Here is a 17405-nt window from a genome sequence, read left to right on the forward strand (position 1 = left end):
AGAACCTTTAGTCAGAAATGAAGTCAAGCACAAGCCAACAGGGAAGAATGCATAGCAGTAGTTATGTCAAATGCAGCCATATCTGGATTAGCCATTGTGTTGCATCTGCCCCACTAACAGGAGGTTTAATGCACATCCAACCCACTGTAGTTCTGAGAGTTTAAAAATTCTGCATGAGACCAGTCCTAATTGTGGTCTAATTATTTCTCATTTTGCCAGAGTAATTCTGAAATGACAAGTTCTCTAATAGTGATGATGGTTTATCAGTAAGCTAATTACCGATAGTACTAATAGCAACTAAGCTATTGTGATGAATAGGAGTTAGTTCATCAGTTTTGTGTTTTGATCAGTATAGTACCTTTTGGCATGACACTGCAGACAGTGTGCATTGATGTGTACATACATGAAAGATTTTCTGTAGTCTGAAGCATATTTGTGAAGTTGTATTTAAAGATTAGCTTGTTAATGGTGTGTTTCAGGGACATGTAGGTAATTACTTTTACAGCTGTAGATGGGTGATGCTGTCTTTTGAATGCAGAATAAGTTTCTTCATTCTAGCTGAGTCAGCTCTTTATTATATTAACCATTGACTTAGAGGCATGCCAGTGATGGGAAGGTTTTCCGTTTGCTGTTCCTCTGTAAAAGCACAGTGCTCCCATGAAGATTTCTGCAGGCCAGCTGATAAGACTTGCTCCTGTGTAGGTAGATGCAATGTAATGAAATTGGATGTGTGTGTTGAGCTTTGTAAATAAAATGAGATTGACTCCAGCCATTATCTCATTTATCTCATTTACATTGTAAAATCAGCATCTACAGTATTGATTAGAGGATAATTAGTTAATTATGAACAGGAAAACAGAGTTATGTCAGGCTTGAGCACAGCCAGCTGTACTGCCTAAAATAATAAAAATATCCAAGGACATGAACAGATGGAGATCACTTTATTAAAGAACAAAGCAGACATATTTCAGGTATAGAAATGCGTAATCAGGCTTTCTTGCTGTGAAGATGTAGCTGACCTGCATTTTGTATTTTATAAGTGAAAAATATTTTCCTTTATTATTATTTAATTTGCTAACTTAATGCACCAGAATCCACCTTTCTTCTTCAGACTCCATTTGCTTGTCATGTAGTGGGCATATATCTATCCCAATTAATTGCTGGAATGAGGAACACAACAATTTCTAATTTTGATGCATGAAGTGATTTCAGGGTTGTTAAAACATTGATAGTAAGCAATTATCTGTCAGTTAAAGATAATTTAGAAGGTTAGTTTAGCTTGTATTTGTGTGGAGCTCTGATTTTCATAAAGTTTTAGGTCCATTTGCTAGCCAGACTGAAAATGACTGGGCACTTAATTGCAGTTATAGATTATAGACTTAACAATGACAAAAAAAAAAAAAAAAAAAAAAAAAAAAAAAAGAATATCCACAAATAACTTTTCCTAGTTTAAGGCCAGTTTTGGAAATGTGACCTTGAATCTTCAAAGGTAACAACTTTAGCTTGATTTTTTTTAAAGTGGAAGAAGCTGAAGAGTTTCTTGGTTTTGTATCTTTTTTCCCTCAGCCTGATAGTTTAACACTGACTCTGTTAAACTGTTCTCAGGATGGAAGTGGGTGGTATTTGTAAATGACAATGCAGTGTAGCTCCTTTGCTCTGTAAGTGTCCAAGTTGTGACTGATCTATGAGCACATCTACTGGAAGACTGTGAGGCTGTCAGCGTGACGCTTTTAGTGACCCAGCAATTTCGATCTCTTATTTAGTTTGAAAGCGTTTTCTTATTTTTTGAATCTTACTGTGGATTTTCTGTCATTTTATATTTCTAGACAAAAGAACACAGTTGTATTTTCTTCAAGGCTTAGTCGTAGTTTAATATTGCCATTTTCTAACATGGACATAAGGTTTTCTTCTGGAATTATGAATTATGAATACCAGTTTTGTTCTCTGTACTAAGATATGTTTAAGGTTCACTTTTTGTCCCAATTCAGTGTCAGCAAACAACAGGCTCGCCAGACAGCTAACACACCATCTTGAACCACAGTACAGTCTGTATTCATCCAATTTTCCCAGCATCATGCTCCAGGAACTTCAGGTTCTGTGAAGTTGTATTCATCAATACATAATTGATACTCCAATAAAAGCAATATAAAGAAACTGTTTCAAAATATTTGACATAGTCTTATTTTTAGCTATGCTTTTTATATTTTGAGAATGCTTTGTTGTTTGCATTTTCTCAGCTGTGCAAATGCAGATAGCAGCTATCTAGTATCTGAAACCTGTTTTGTGTCTGTGCATTTTCATAAGTGTTAGCTCATTCTAGGAAAATGCAATTTTTGTCCTGTAAATTACCCAGCTTTGAAGTAATGAAAGTAATGATATAAATTGAAAACGCTCAGTTTTAATGGAGCTTTTGCATTTACTTTCTCCACATTCTGGTTATTTGAGTCCAGCCTTTGCAGTCTTTCTCAGCATACTTCTGAAATGTGGCTGAAGGTGAAGTTAGGAAATACCACTTTCTAGGTACCAAATTTTATACACACGATGAAATGTAGCAAATTGTAATTCTGAAGGGGAAGCAGCGTTTGTTGAGCATAATATGTAACAGTTTTGTGTATAGGCAATTGCTTCAGAAAAAAAATGCAACCTGAATTGCTGCTATTTAAGCCAGATGTAGGTTTTTAGGATTAAGCTCTAAAATACTCCGTGTTCATCAAAAATAGCATTGAGTCTTCATTTTATGTTACTTAGTGGATCTCAAACAGCTTACTAGAAGGGAAACTAGAGAGCTCTGGTGAGCACTGCTCAAATGTAAGTACTTAAGTGGACAGGATTATAGGTATGAAATAGGTTAGTAAAAATGTATTTACAAATGAGAGAACATTGAGTCTGAAAGGAGGTTTGGTCTTTTCTTGAAGATCACATATGTCATTAAAATACAGGAATATAATCTCCAAGTCAACCTTTTTGTTACTTTAACAAGAAATAAAACTACTTATATATTTAAATAGTTTATTTCTACATTAGAACTAAACAGAATGACTTTCTTGTATAAGTTTTCAGTGTGTTGTTTGTCCTGGAATTACAATTGTATTATTACTAAATTATCCAAAGGCCTTATGAAGAGCGGCTGAAGGAGCTGGGATTGTTCAGTCTGGAGAAGAGGAGGTTCAGGGGAGACCTTATTTCTCCCTATAACTACCTGAAGGGAGGTTGTAGTGAGCTGGGGATCAGCCTCTTCTCTCATGTAACTGGTGATAGGACCAGAGGGAATGGCTTCAAGCTGAGCCAGGGGAGATTCAGGCTGGACTAATAAAAACAGTACAAACAGGACCTTTAACAGTGCTCATGTCTTACGTACAATGTGTGAAAACAGAGGGCTTCCCAAGCAACACAGATTTGACAAGGACAAATGTGACTACTTAGATAAAGTAGTTGTCATCATAAAATAGTTACCTCTCTTGTATGTGGAGACTAATTCCTGGAGTCACTTGTGTATTTTCTTCTTTTAATACAGCAAGGTGTTCTGTTACTTCAGTCTTTCTGTGATACAGTGCTTTTCTCTTTGTTGATAATTATAACACCTTTGTCTTCTATCTAGTGGTGATCATGCCATACTCTTACTGCAGTTTTCAGAGATTTTGCATGTTTTTGTAGTGGAGAAATTGGTATCAAGGGAAGCAAAGAGAGAAAGCCCAAGGAAATTCTTAGAGATTCTAATTCTTAAATCTTTATTTCTTACTTTTTTATTATTTGCAATGGCTTTCATTCAGACTCTATTTCAGAAAGATAATATTGCAAAGTAAATTTGAAAAAAGCTTTATTTTTCATATGAAAGGCTGTAGGGGGTATGCAAATAAAGTGAAGTTCTTTAAAATATATGAGAATATGCTTTTAAAATATTTTTCTCCTTTTGAACATATTATCCTTTCAGCACTTTCCTTTTGTAAAGGACTTCCTATATTGTAGGATTTCTTCAATTCTGGTACATTAAGAATAGGTGAGCAAGGAAATTACAATATTTGTTTTGAGCTTCACATCTGGACTAAACAAAGTACAAAACAGTAACAAAAAGATTTATTAAAAAAAAAAAAAAAAGTGTTATTTATACATAGGACAGTTTTTATAAATGAAAGATCACAGTGAAATATCACAGTCTTTTTAAATAGTCATCCCTTTCCAGCACACTGGAAGAGAATCAGAAAATGTTTTGTGCCTTTATTTATGAACTACATAGTTACAGTTTAAAATACCTGATTTGTAGCTGTAAATTATACTTGAATTATTGAATGCGTGAGCGATTCACTGTTTGCCTTGTAAAAATAACTAAGTGAAATGACTATGAAAAATCAATATTGCCATTGTTTAATAAAAAATACCTGAATAAAGGACAAAAATGAACTGGCTATATTCTTTTCTTTGATTAGCAAGTCTCTTAAATAATATCATTTATATGAGATAGTGATGAAGGTGATGCATGAGTGTCTGCATTGGAATATTCCAAATTTGGCAGAACATACTTGGCATTTGAAAATTACACTTGTAGAAGATGTACTTTTTGTACCCTGACAATGGATCAAAGAATCTTGCACTGAGAATTGCAGGGAAGCTCAATGTAAAATAATACAGGAATACAATTCACATATACATAGATTTATTTATTTTTTTCTTTCACAGATGCGATGAATGCAGACTCTGTTACCATTTTGGCTGTTTAGACCCTCCCTTGAAAAAGTCTCCAAAGCAAACTGGCTACGGATGGATCTGTCAGGAATGTGACTCTACATCTTCCAAAGTAAGTTAATTCATCCTGTGAAGTAGTTGGAGTTTTTGCCATCTCACAGCTGTTGTTGAAATGCTAAATTGATCTGCTCTGAAAAGCAGGAGGTCATAAAATAATGATTTCAGATTCTCTGTAAAACAGGTTAAAAAAAAAAAAAACAACACCAGAATGTATGCAAAATGAAAATAATCAATAAAGAGAATTTTATTATCTGAGTTACATGTTTTCTCTTCATATTGTAGTGTTCTCTCTGAGAAAGGAGTGAATAATGTACTCTATCAGGATTGGTAATATTACATAGAAGTGAAAGTATTTTTGGATTAGTATAGAACAAAAACCTCTAAGAACAGAGATAGCAAATATATCTTTGTCAAAATTAATGAAGATGGTTTGATTGAATAAATCTGTTGATTTTAGTGGGTTTTGTTTGTTTGTTTTTTCAACTACTGCTAAAAATTGTGGAAGTCCTTAATAGTTTATATTGATGAGTATGCCTTGATCAAATATATGACATTTTAAAGTCAGAATTAAAATTCTGACATAGATTTAGATTTTATCTCTTAATACTATAGACAGAAATAGTACTCTTCTGCAGTACTAACTTACTAAAAAATAAAAATGTGCTTCTTTGCTTTTCTGTACAGAAGTTTCCATAGTACTGCATTCTCTTCTGTCGTCACCTTAACCTGGCAAGAAATACTATGTACTTAATTTTTAAAATTGGATTTACAAATTCATCTGGTACATGAATGTTTTGTTGGTTTTTATTTGTTTGTTTGTTAAAAAAAAAAAAAAATCTGGAATTTTAGTTTGTTCTGCTACTTTCTTGGTGTTTGCAGAATATTTTCAACTAAAAAGGACACAGCTATTGCAGAGGTGCTGTCATAAGTTATGTGTTGGCATATGTGGATGTTGCTCTAAAGAAGCAGATACCAAATGTACAAGTATAGTTTTTGACTTGCGACTAGGAAGAAATGGTTCTCAGTTTCATGTGGTGGGGGAGTTAATTTAATTCTTCTGTAAGAAAATATGAAGACAACCATCGGAAATTAGCTGTCCACTACATTTTGGACATCAAGAACTCTCTCTTGAGTACCACTTACATGGAATGGACATTCCAAGAGTGAATTGAAATTATTGAAGTTTTGTTACCTGCTTAAAGCAAAACAGGTCCTTGATAATGTTAGAATTTCCATCTCCAATTTACTTGACTTCTTCTGAGTAAACAAACTCAAAAAAGCAGAGTTTGTAACTTCTTCTTCAGGAGATTAGAACGTTATGTACCAGATAAAAAATATAGAATACTTTATTGTGTAAACTAAGTATGATTGACATCATTTTAGTGCAGGGCATGTGTTAATTTTAAATTGAAAACCACAGTGTTTTGAAGAGTAAATGAAATTTACTGTTAGATTGACAATGTATTTTGTATTATGTTAGTGATACAAATTAAAAAAAAGAAAAATGCTTGTTATTGTATCTGATTTTCTTTTTCATTCCGTAGAGACTTCTAAATGAGTATATTTAAATAATAAAGTCATTTGCACTTTCAAATTTAAGCAATTTGAATGGTATTTGAATGAAAATGGATATGAAAGGTGCTGAAAAATTGTCTTATGAGGACTCCTTGTGGTTTTGGGTAGCCACTTTCACATCGCTTTTTCACAAAGCTGTACAGAGAAATGCTCTGAAAAAGCTGCATTTTTTTCTCTGTTTTAAAGTATTTTTCTAGAACATTTGCATGATTTAAATTCAAACACTTTAATATTGAGTTACACTCATTGCAAACCTTCCTTAAAGTGAATGTGGTTTTAGGAGGTTAGGGCTTTCTTTATGTACTTCATTTTTGCATTCAGTTTTCTATGTGGTTTTACTATTGTGTTATCTATCACAATTTGATGAGACTTTTTCTGCCCCTTGCTAGAGGGGGTAGTCCCTCAGCAGTGTACTTAGAGATAGGGAGAGGAAAGCTGTAGAGAAGTTTGCTTGTTTGCTGCACTCTGCCTGACCTATGGATGAATTGCAAGCTTGAGCTCCCAGCAATTTCAATCTCTCAGTCACTTACTAAATCCAATTTTTGGTATGTCACAAGTGAAGTTTCTAGTACGGATTATAGCAGCAAAATAGGATTGAATTTCCAGCTTTTGCCAAGGAGACTATTGTTTAGTTTTCATTCCTTCAATGTTTTTCATCTGCTATGATCCAATTTAAATCACTGTTAGTGTATGTGTTTTAAAATTCTGCAGTGATGTCTTCTGCAGCAGTCTTGGCCCTTGGAAACAATTGGTAAGTAAATTACACTAATTCACTGAAGAGAGGTAATAGTGTATTGCATGTAATCTTTAATGGGTTTTTACTTATAATTACAAGTTTCAATTTTGTATGTTCAGGAAGATCTACATAGCACTGGCAGCAAAAAATGTGTTTTTATTTTCTGCTTTTACTAAACACTTGTTGATGACCATGGTGTAAGAGATGTAATGTAGTGATAATAAATGTACACTTTACATTGCCATCTATTACAAGTGTGGACGTTCTCCTTCTGTTTTGCTCATACGAGTCACAGGACTCTCAACAGTTGTGTCAGTTCTTCCACCAGCATGGAGGAAGAATTCCCATATTAACCTGCCTGTCAAACAACAGACAGGCAGAGACTGCTGTAGGGCATGAGGGCAACAGCTTCTCTGCTGGTAATACTCATTGTCACTTGATGGAATGGGTGAAGCTCACTACTAAAGTCTGACAAGGTCTCTCATCTCAAATGCCTTGTAGATTTTGCTGCATCACATGAAAGCTGAAGTGAACCCATAGGCTCTCCATTTCTGTAACACCATCCATCTGCCTGATGTGTTATGGTGTGTTTTAAGTATTGTCAAAAAGCACTCTAAATCCTAAATGTCATGATAGTTTCAAATAGTGATATTCAGAAGGAAAATAGAACATTTAAAAGTATAATTTCATAAAAACCAACAACACAAAATTTTTATTATTGTGATGTATCATTCAGTAGGAATTAATGTGGCCTGCCCATGTGTTTATGATGTGATTTAAGGGCTCATTATGGGGCCTCATTATTACTAAATGTGGCAATTCAGGAATTCTTTCTATTGCCTTCCTTTTAAAAAGTCCTGTTTGAAGCATCTCTTTCAATTTCAAAATTTTGCAAAGTACCAAGGCAGCAAAAACTTTAAAAATATATCATGCTAGTTGCAATGACCATAGTCATTGACTTCTTTGGTTTCTATTTGTTCATTTTTGTGCACAATCATTTTTGCAAAATGCTGCAGAGTGTACATGTCAGGTCATTATTTGAGTGCTGCAAGATCAGCTGCCTTGCCTGTAGACTTCTGTTTAGTTTGCTTTTATTTCATCTCCTTACAGCATTGCGTTTTTTCAGTGGAAATAAATTGTCAGAGTATGTGCATAGAATTTTCATCTAAACCCCTCAGTAAATATTTTCTGGAACTACAAATCCATGACACACCAGCCCTGGCAAGTAGTATTTTTTGCATACCTTTCATGTTGGAAAGCAATTGTGGACACTTTTACTTAGTAGCAAAGCAGCAGCACTTCTTTTGGTGTATCTGGCTTTCAAATCTTAATTTGGTCAGAAAAAAAAGGAAGTTAATTCTTTTTGTCTATAGAATTTTATGCTAATAAAATGATGTGAATTTTTAAGAAATTCTCTGAGATGAGAAGTTTCTCATCTGTTCTTGGTTTGTCAATTTCATGATGTCTTTAATTTTTAATTTTTAAAATTATTCCTGTATCTCAGAGTGTGTTTTCTCACCCTTGCAAGCGACTGTGTTCATAAATAAAAGTAACAGCAGAACTAAGAAATCCCAATGTCAAGCTCTCAGAATGTAGGAAATGCCCAAATTAAGATTGTGTGCAGCACTGTATTCTTCTTGTGGCTGTGCATGAATTTATAGCCTTTAGTAAGTTCACACTGTATTTTTTTTTTCTATAGAACCTATGCCTTCTCCCATTTAGCTTTTGGAGGTCACTGAAAGAGAATGATCTGGGTTGAGTGTTAAAAGAAAATACTGTCTTCAGGTTCTGCAAGACACAAAAACAAAAATTTCATCATTTCAGGGACAGAAAAGAAAAAGATTGCCCTTATGTTTGAAGTAGGCTGTGACTGGAAGATTGAATTTTACCCTTCTCTCACTCCAAGCTCCTGTGCATGCTAGACAAAATAAGCATTTTTAGATGTTTAGTATTTTTTTTTTTCCTCATTTGCTGCTGCCTAGCTTGGATCCTTTGGCCTAACATGCAAAAATGCTGAATTCTGAGAGCTGCAGCTGGTGATGGTGTAAGATGGTGTAAGCTGAAAGTCATCATAATGATGTGGTCTGGATTGTTGCAACTGAGTAACAAATTTATGGGATTTTTAATTCTTTAATCCCTGTGTCTTAACTTCCTGGTTGCCATTACTGTGCTCTTATTTGAGACATTTTCCTTAAATTTCAATGGATTGTTCTGTCGAGCTGCCTTTTCCTATCCATGGTCTGTAGGGGCTAAACAATTTAGATTAGTGAAGGGATTAGTCTGAGTGGAATTCTGTTTGCTTGAGTACTTGTAGAAGATGATGGAATTTACATTGCATTGACATACTTTATCCAGGCATTTACTGACATTCAGAACTGTGCATTTCCAAGAAAGTGGAAATGTTTTTAAAGTGGAAAAGTTTTTAGAGGTTTATATATACGAGAAAACACTATTTTAATATGAAATGTGAGTTTGACACAAACTGGTAATTTTATATTTGTGCTTAATCATGTCTTATATATGTTTTATAGTAATTTGTAGTTGTCACTCAGTGCAAAAGTAGTTATATTTAAAACACATCTTTCCAAAAATACGCATAAGATTTTGTATTATTAAAGGTCCTTTGTATTATCTGAAACTTTTTTTTAATTGCGTATTCTGACAAAGGGTGACTGCAGTGCTTGTAAAGAAGCTGTGACCCTAATTTAGTCAGTGCAGTTTCTTTTGAGAACACAACATACAAGTAAATGTTCTGCCACCAAGGCAAACATCACTGTACCTGGAAAATGACAAATGAATACTGCTAACAAATCTGCTAGCTGATGGCAGGCGAACATAAATTGAATTTTTTTTCCATTTTGCTTTATGCAACACTTTTCAGGCTTAACTCAGTGTTACAGAATAGTGAATTGCATACTGTAAGTGACCAGATTTGAAAAGATGGAATCTATTTTCACTTCTAATGGGTGTGGATATTATGACTTATTTTCTTATGTGTTGATCAAGAACAGTACAGTCAAACCCTTTTGTATTTGTTCATATATTTTAAAACTTTTTGAGTAGAGTTGAGTGATGCTACATAAATCACCTTGGGACGTGTTCTGTCATACAATAAAAGCTTTACAAACATGTATATTTGTATATGTATATATATATATATATATGCTAGAAAATACACATTGAAGTCCTTGTCTTCATAAATTTGTGAGCAGCCATGAGGCCTTGGACACCATTGAATGACTGTCTTGAAATTAAACAAGAAGAAATTATCCGAATGTTAAGACTGTGTGAAACTTTAGCAGTGCTTTTTTGTGAACTTTGGTAATGCCAAACCTTGTCACAGGAAGACTTTTGTGTGTCCAGACAATTCAAGAAAAAAAAAAGTCACATTACAGCGTAGATTAGTTCTTATCAGTTGGCCAGTTAATACTGCCAAGTGTGTTCTAGCATTTGCTCCCCATATTTAGAAAAATTAATTGGTGCAGCCTCTGTTATTTTCTGGCAAATAAATGTGAAAGATCTATCTATTGAATAATTTATACCATAAAATGTTCCAAAAATAATCAACCTTGAAATTAACTTAAGATGAAGCTTGATTTATATAGAGAGGATAAGTTCAGGATAGAGTTAGTTGGTATTAAATCCACAAATGAATCCAAATAATCAGATACACTCAGTTGCCAGTACATCCCATGGTGTATGTAGGAAGCTTAGGTTTTAGTGAGAAAAAAAAAAAAAAAAGGTTAAGCACTGTAAAATATGTTTGGAATGGATATTTATTTCAATCCTTCTCCACAACAAAATCAATTCTACCAGTTCCAAACACCCCGTGTCACTGGATGCCAAATCCTCATCTTGGACTTCCAGTGCTTGTGCTTCCTAGTAAGTTCAGTTTAACTGTAACCAAAAGGTATTGTGAAAAAATGGGCAATATGCTACAGCGTTCTCTTTTTCATAACCTTCTCTGAACAAATCTTTTTGACTGGTTACTCAGAGGGCAGTCGATCTAGTGCCAGCCAGAAATTAATGATATACAGTTGTTCCAAATTGAAAAAAGATTTCTAGTTTTGAAGTATGACATTGGAATAGATCAATGAGTAATAATAAAAGTGATTAAAAGATAGGGCTTTTAATTTCCAATTAGGAATTCAAAGTGAAATATATAATTTATTCTCATATTAAATTTTGAAAAACAAACAGAAAAAACAGTTATAATAAGCTTGGTAAGAGCCTGTTGTCCCAGATTTACACTGCGCAGCAGTTTTAAATAGGTATTTTTGTTACTAAAACTCCACTAATAATATTTGGTCCAAAAATTGTTTCATTTCCAAGATTCATTTTTCTTAGCTAAGAGACAGAAGTCCCGTGCTGCTTCACTTCATTCATATTCTTTCATAACCCAACAATTCAGAATCTTTTCAAAACTGAAATTTTGCACACCATTACAACTTCATTTTCTTAGTGGGGGAACAGTAGTATAATACAATGCGTTCTATTATATTGAATGTTTTATAACAAAAGTAGAAAAAAAACATGATGTTTCAAATAGTACTGAAAAGAGTGATGTTTCTTGATTCCTTATACTACCTTTAAATTGAAATGATTTAATTTTATAAGGCTTTGTGTCTTATAAGTCAAAGTATTACTTTTTTGCTTTATTGTAACTAAAAAAAAAATTAATGAAGTGTAAATAAACAGGGGTGGCTGTGTTTAGAATCAAACTTCGTCATTAATTTTCACTGTTGATAGAATACCCTTGTTAAATATTGTGACCATGCCTGGGGCCCCTAGTACAGGAATAATGCAGAGCTTTTGGCGCAGGTCCAGAGGAGGGCCACGAAAATGATTGGAGGGCTGGAGCAGCTCTCCTGTGAAGACAGGCTGAGGGAGCTGGGCTTGTTTAGCCTGGAGAAAAGAAGGCTTCAGGGAGACCTCATTGCAGCCTTCCAGTATTTAAAGGGAGCTTATAAACAGGAGGGGGAATGATTTCTTGCGTGATCTAACAGTGATAGAACAAGGGGAATGGTTTTAAAGTAAAAGAGGTGAGATTTAGGTTGCGTGTTCAGGGAAAAAGTTTTTTACTCAGAGGGTGGAGGCTTCTCAAAGAAGCTGTGGGTGCCCCATCCCTGGAGGTGTTCAAGGCCAGGTTGGATGGGGCCCTGGGTAGCCTGAGCTGGTGGGTGGCAGTCCTACCCATGTCAGGGGGGTTGCCACTAGATGATATTTAAGGTCCTTTCCAACCCAAGCCTTTCTATGATGCTTATTCATATCTAATTTAAGAGGTTCCTGATACTAGTGAAGTGTCAGGCTTAGTGATTTGAACCACTTAGTATAGCGATGATACATTTTTAATGCATCTAATCTGAATAAACACAATCTAGTGTTTAAGCATTTAGAACTCTAGATGTGGTTTAGTTTTGATAGAATAACTATTATCTAGCATAAAGTAATGATTGAGGAAAGAAAATCTCTTCACTGGGCAGCAGTTAGAAACACCGCTGCTCCTCCTTACCTTCTTTAGGTTATGCTTCCAACAAAATCTGCTTACAATTATGGTTTATCTGGGAAATAGCTTTTCTACTGAATTATGGCTTACGCTTCTTAAGCCATGACAAAATGAATTTGCAGCCTAACTTGCTCACTACCACTCTACTGAGTGGCAAGGAGTCTAAGCTGGGATCTATCTACAATTGGTAAAATCCAAAAAGCAGTTATTATTGTGTCTATAAAGCCACTAAACCTAGTTTTAAGCTAACTCATCATAAGAGAATAAAAGAAAAGGAGAGTACATTTTCAACACTGAGCAGCACCCCAGCATAAGACGATTTTATAACTCCTCTCTGGTGCACATGCTTTCAAAGTACATGAGAAGGCTGATGGAAGAATACTGCCTGAGAAGGGTAGGAGGAATGCGTCCTGTAACTGGAAATTTTATCATTTGTGCTTCTGAAAATTAATCTCTAAATATTTACAGCTGTTGATTAGCATTGTGATTGTAATGAAGGGAATACATAGAAATGTAAGCAACATGAAGATAGCAGTTTTAATCCAGGTTTGCTCAGTTTTGCATTTCCTTCAAAATGAAGTAGGAGAAGGAAAATACAAGTATGTGAAAGTCACCAAATTTTAGCTGCCAAAGTATTATAATTTACCCTACTGTAGAATTCCAAAAATAATGACTGAGCCTTTAAAGTATTTATAGGGGCTTTTTACTGATAGTGGCGTCATCAACAAATTTACCAGTAAATTGTAATTGACCAATGCTATTTTCTGTTAACATGCCAGTTGAAGATTGTGATTGTTATCTGTTTTTTAGTGGAACTCACATTGATTCTGAAAACATATGGAAATGAATAGAATGATCTGTAAATGACTTCCTTTTTTGTTTTTTGTTTTTTTTTTTTAACTTTTCAAGCCTTGATTAAATTTTTGGCTTTGATGACCAGATGCCAGGAGGGCTTTTGTAAAAGCATGTGCAGTGTACATAATCTTTTATAATTTGAATATTCATTCAAGAATTGAAGACTGTCAACAGAAAGTAGCAAGAGGTGTGTACTTTACAATTACAAAACAAACAAAAGGAATCCTGAGAAGTGCAGGTTGTATCTGAATTCTGGTGACATCCTCATCCACTCTAATTTTGCAAAGTAGAGTTCTGTTGCTGCTGAAAGCCTATTATGTATATTTCTTGCCTTACGTCTTACACAGAACTAGAAAGTATGTAATTAGAGAAGAATTATGTATCTTGATTCCTCACAACTGGTCTCAACTTTATTACTCTGAAAATTAACTTAGCACCTGTAATCAAATCCTGTATGTTAGAGGAAGAATTAGATCTTTAATTGTTAGTCTCTGGATAGGATCTGAACATTGTATTGTAGTTTCCTAATTGCCTACTCCTGTTTACTCTCAAGACTGATTTTATTTTAAAGGGTTTCAAAGAAGGGCAGCCATGTATGCCACTTTAAGAAACGTGTCACTCATCAGTGTAAACTAATAATGATGCCTATACAAAATCCAGTCATATTGAATCAGGAGAGAGAAAGGAGAAGGGAGGGAAGGGAAAAAATTAAAAAGCACACAATTGAAAAAATGCCATTTTATGAAGTGCTAAGCAAGTAATGAATTTTAGCAGAGTCAAGATTTGCTTTTTGTGGTAGTGTTAGATAGTTGTTGTGAGGTTGTTGCCATTCCCAAATAGAGATTCTTGTAGTGCCAGCCAGGTTTAATCACATTTTGCAGAAGACAGCTGGGCATTGCTGATTTGTGCTGTGTCAGCCACTTTCTGTGCAAAGGAGTGCCTCACCACTTGAATTTTAGCATTCTGTAGCAGAAAAGTTCCTTCTTCTTAAAATTGGCTCAGCAAATATCTTGTGTGGGAATATAAGAGCATTATAATTAGCTCTACCAAGAAAGTGCACAAATACTATGTGGGGTTTTAAGGTGGCTTTTCAGAAGATTTTCACAAAACCTTTAAAATGCATATTGCATTGATAAATTCTGGCAGCAATTAAGCTTATCTCAGATTTTTGTAAATGTGTCTTTGGTAACAGTTGAAAATTATTATCTGGTTCAGTGGTTTGAAACACCTTTGAGCATGTTTGAGAAGTCTTAAGTGTATTTAAACTGCACTGAACTGTACCAGAAAGGAAAAAAAAAATTATGTATGGAAAGCCTTGGAATGTGTAGATACCAAGGTTTCTTCCAGCTCCTGGTCTTGTGAAGACTGACGGGCAGATGGTATCATTCCAAATGTGGTATAAATAGCCATAGAAGAGAAGTGTCAAAAAGGAAATAAGAAGATAATTCAGTATTTATGGAAGGCTCAGAAGTGTACTTAGAGTGAGTTAATCACATTGCAGGTTTATTTTTGGAAATAGAAGGGCATCAGCAGATTGATTCAGTAATTGACATAATGGATGCTAAATGTGTAACCAGTCCTGTGCAATAAATAAGGGTACATATCAGATATTAATCATTTTATCATTTTATCCAGTGAATCCTTTTTTTCCATGCAAAGCAATCTGCCTCAACTAAAGAACAGGGAGTTAAGTAACCTCTACATAAGTATGGTTTTGAGCTCTCTTAAGCAGAAGAGAAAAGTCAGCTAGGGTCCACACTGTGATTGTTGAATGAATGACCAGTGAATTTAGGGAAGCGATCAAGCCTATTCTACAAGTAAGGTATTAAATGTATTAATGTGTCTATTTTTGTTATTTAGGGGAAGAAAAAAAAAAAAAAAAAAAAAAGGGGGGTTTAGATTCCACAGAGCTTTCAGTTCAGTGAATCTCTGGAGAAGGAAGGAAACCTGATAATCCAGAATGGTTCTGCATGCTGGTGTTCTCATTTCAGGATCTTAATCAGAGGTATCTTAGTTTGCTTTTTGGTTAAGATCAGGAATGCATTTTTGAAGCAAATCACTCAGTTGCCACCAGTTGCAACACTTTCATTTGCATTACAGCGCAGTCTCAAGAGTGTGCAAACTGGGTTCTTTTCAAGGGACACTAAAACTGGAGATGGGCAGGCAGTCGGTATGGCCAATTTAGTGATATTCTGAAACACATACAACACATTTGGCTGATCCTCAGCACAAGGACTGTTCCTGCTGCATGACAGTAGCTGCCAGTGATGGCATATCTTGGCTGTTTTGGCTATCCCTGTGTGTTGTATTGGGACTTACTTGTGTAATTCAATCTTCAGTCTTTTACGATCTTTTGATGAGGCTTATCAATACTTTAACTTCAAAATATATTAACTTCAGAATGTTGTTTGAAAATGCATTGTTTGAATATTCTAGTGCCAGTTTCTGCCTTCAACTTGCTTGCTTACTGGGAAAGGAGGATTGGGAAAGGAGGATAGGGAAAGCTCTGTTCTTTCATTCAGTCAGGGCTTGTTGTTCATTATTTCTGACAGTTGTGTTGCATTTTGTTGGTTGTTGAAAGTGGTCTATAACGAAGCCCAAAATTTGTTTCATGGAACGTAGCCTTGTTTTGAATTCATCAGCTCTGTAATTCTAGTCAGGAATTTCTTGCATGCTCCACTGCCCGCAGTAATGCATGTCTGGCACATTTGATTTGTTCCATCACGTGCTTTCCATAGTCTTGTTCGTATTAATCTGGGCTGTGTATGCCACCTTCTCCAGGTTGTGCTGATGCCAGCTGTGTAGTCCTAGCTGATTCAGAAGGGGCCTTGTCAGCACTTAGGAAGTATGTTTGCATTTTAGAACATTCTCTTCTCTCACACAAAGCTTGGGATCTGGCTGATGTTTATCCTTGGAGTAGAAGGATAAATACTTCTATGTTTGATATATATGTTTCGTGGAGATGTGAAGAAGCAACATCAAAAGAGAGTAATTTAGGCATGAAATGACTATTAAAATCACTCTTACATTTGCTGTATCAAAGGTATTTGTGTTTTAGTTTCACTAACTACAAAAGCTATTCCATTCCCATTTTAATAAGAGATTTTGTGGAACTGCATATCAGTAGTCTGAAGGTAGAAAGTCTAAAATTTAATAACACAGATATATTCAGTTCAGTTATTGCATTTTATAATTTGCATGTTTCTGTAAGCACCGTGTGCATAATGTTTTTAGCTAAAGCAACTTAGTCTTCAATGTTATTTAAGGAATTATATTGAAGAAGGTCTTGGTGTGTGTTTTTTAATACAGATTAGAAACAAAAAAGATTTTTGCTTTAAAAAGATAAAAAGAGGAAAATAAGCCCCCTAAAAATAGAGAGTAAGATCTATATTTTGAGCTAATTTAGCCTCATCATTCCATATATCATTCTTGGTGTTCTTAATTAGAGAAGAATGAGGAATTTCCAGGCCTTTTTGAGGATGCCTTCAAGCAGCAGCAGTGGGTTTGACCTTTCAATTCCTGCAGGCTCAGCAAAAGATGGCTGATAAATGTCACCTCTGAAATTGTGTCAACTGGGCTGCTCCTTCCCATTTAAGTAAACAGCCCATTGTCAGTGCAGCTCAGTCTAACAGAACAAAACATCCCTATGTTTCAGCTGGCTACTTTGCATTAATAAGAGTATGTATTTCCATTAGTAGCTTAAACTTACTTCAAAGTATTCTTGAGTTACTGCACTCTGCTGACCAGTATGGATGAATAAATCAGGGGCACTTGCAAAATAAGATTCATAACATAATTGGTTGAAGTTCATTAAAGGATATCTAAGATTTTTTTTTTTCTTTTTTTAACTTTGCACATTTTACTCCTCCTTAAAAGGGGGACATAAGAAATATTTTTATATACACGCTCAAACATAGATGGATTCATTTCTTAAATTATTTCATAGCCTTGAAGAAATGTTTTTGATCTCTGCCTTATCAGAGCAAGTAAAAT

General features: G+C 34.7%; 1 protein-coding gene across 5 annotated transcripts in view; it reads left to right on the plus strand.

Annotated features, from left to right (window-relative positions):
- PHF14 (PHD finger protein 14) overlaps nucleotides 1-17405 on the plus strand; it is a 155477-nt gene that overhangs the window by 93050 nt on the left and 45022 nt on the right. For 3 of the 5 annotated variants that reach the window (XM_048950407.1, XM_048950406.1, XM_048950408.1), the window contains exon 17: nucleotides 4675-4792. In XM_048950407.1, the coding sequence (XP_048806364.1) occupies nucleotides 4675-4792 (118 nt within the window). Of the gene's footprint in view, nucleotides 1-4674; nucleotides 4793-5424; nucleotides 8406-17405 lie in introns of those variants that run through there. The other 2 variants (XM_048950410.1, XM_048950409.1) reach the window with 2 other exon arrangements.

This window comes from Lagopus muta, chromosome 7, assembly GCF_023343835.1.
Source record: "Lagopus muta isolate bLagMut1 chromosome 7, bLagMut1 primary, whole genome shotgun sequence".
Classification (NCBI taxonomy): domain Eukaryota; kingdom Metazoa; phylum Chordata; class Aves; order Galliformes; family Phasianidae; genus Lagopus; species Lagopus muta.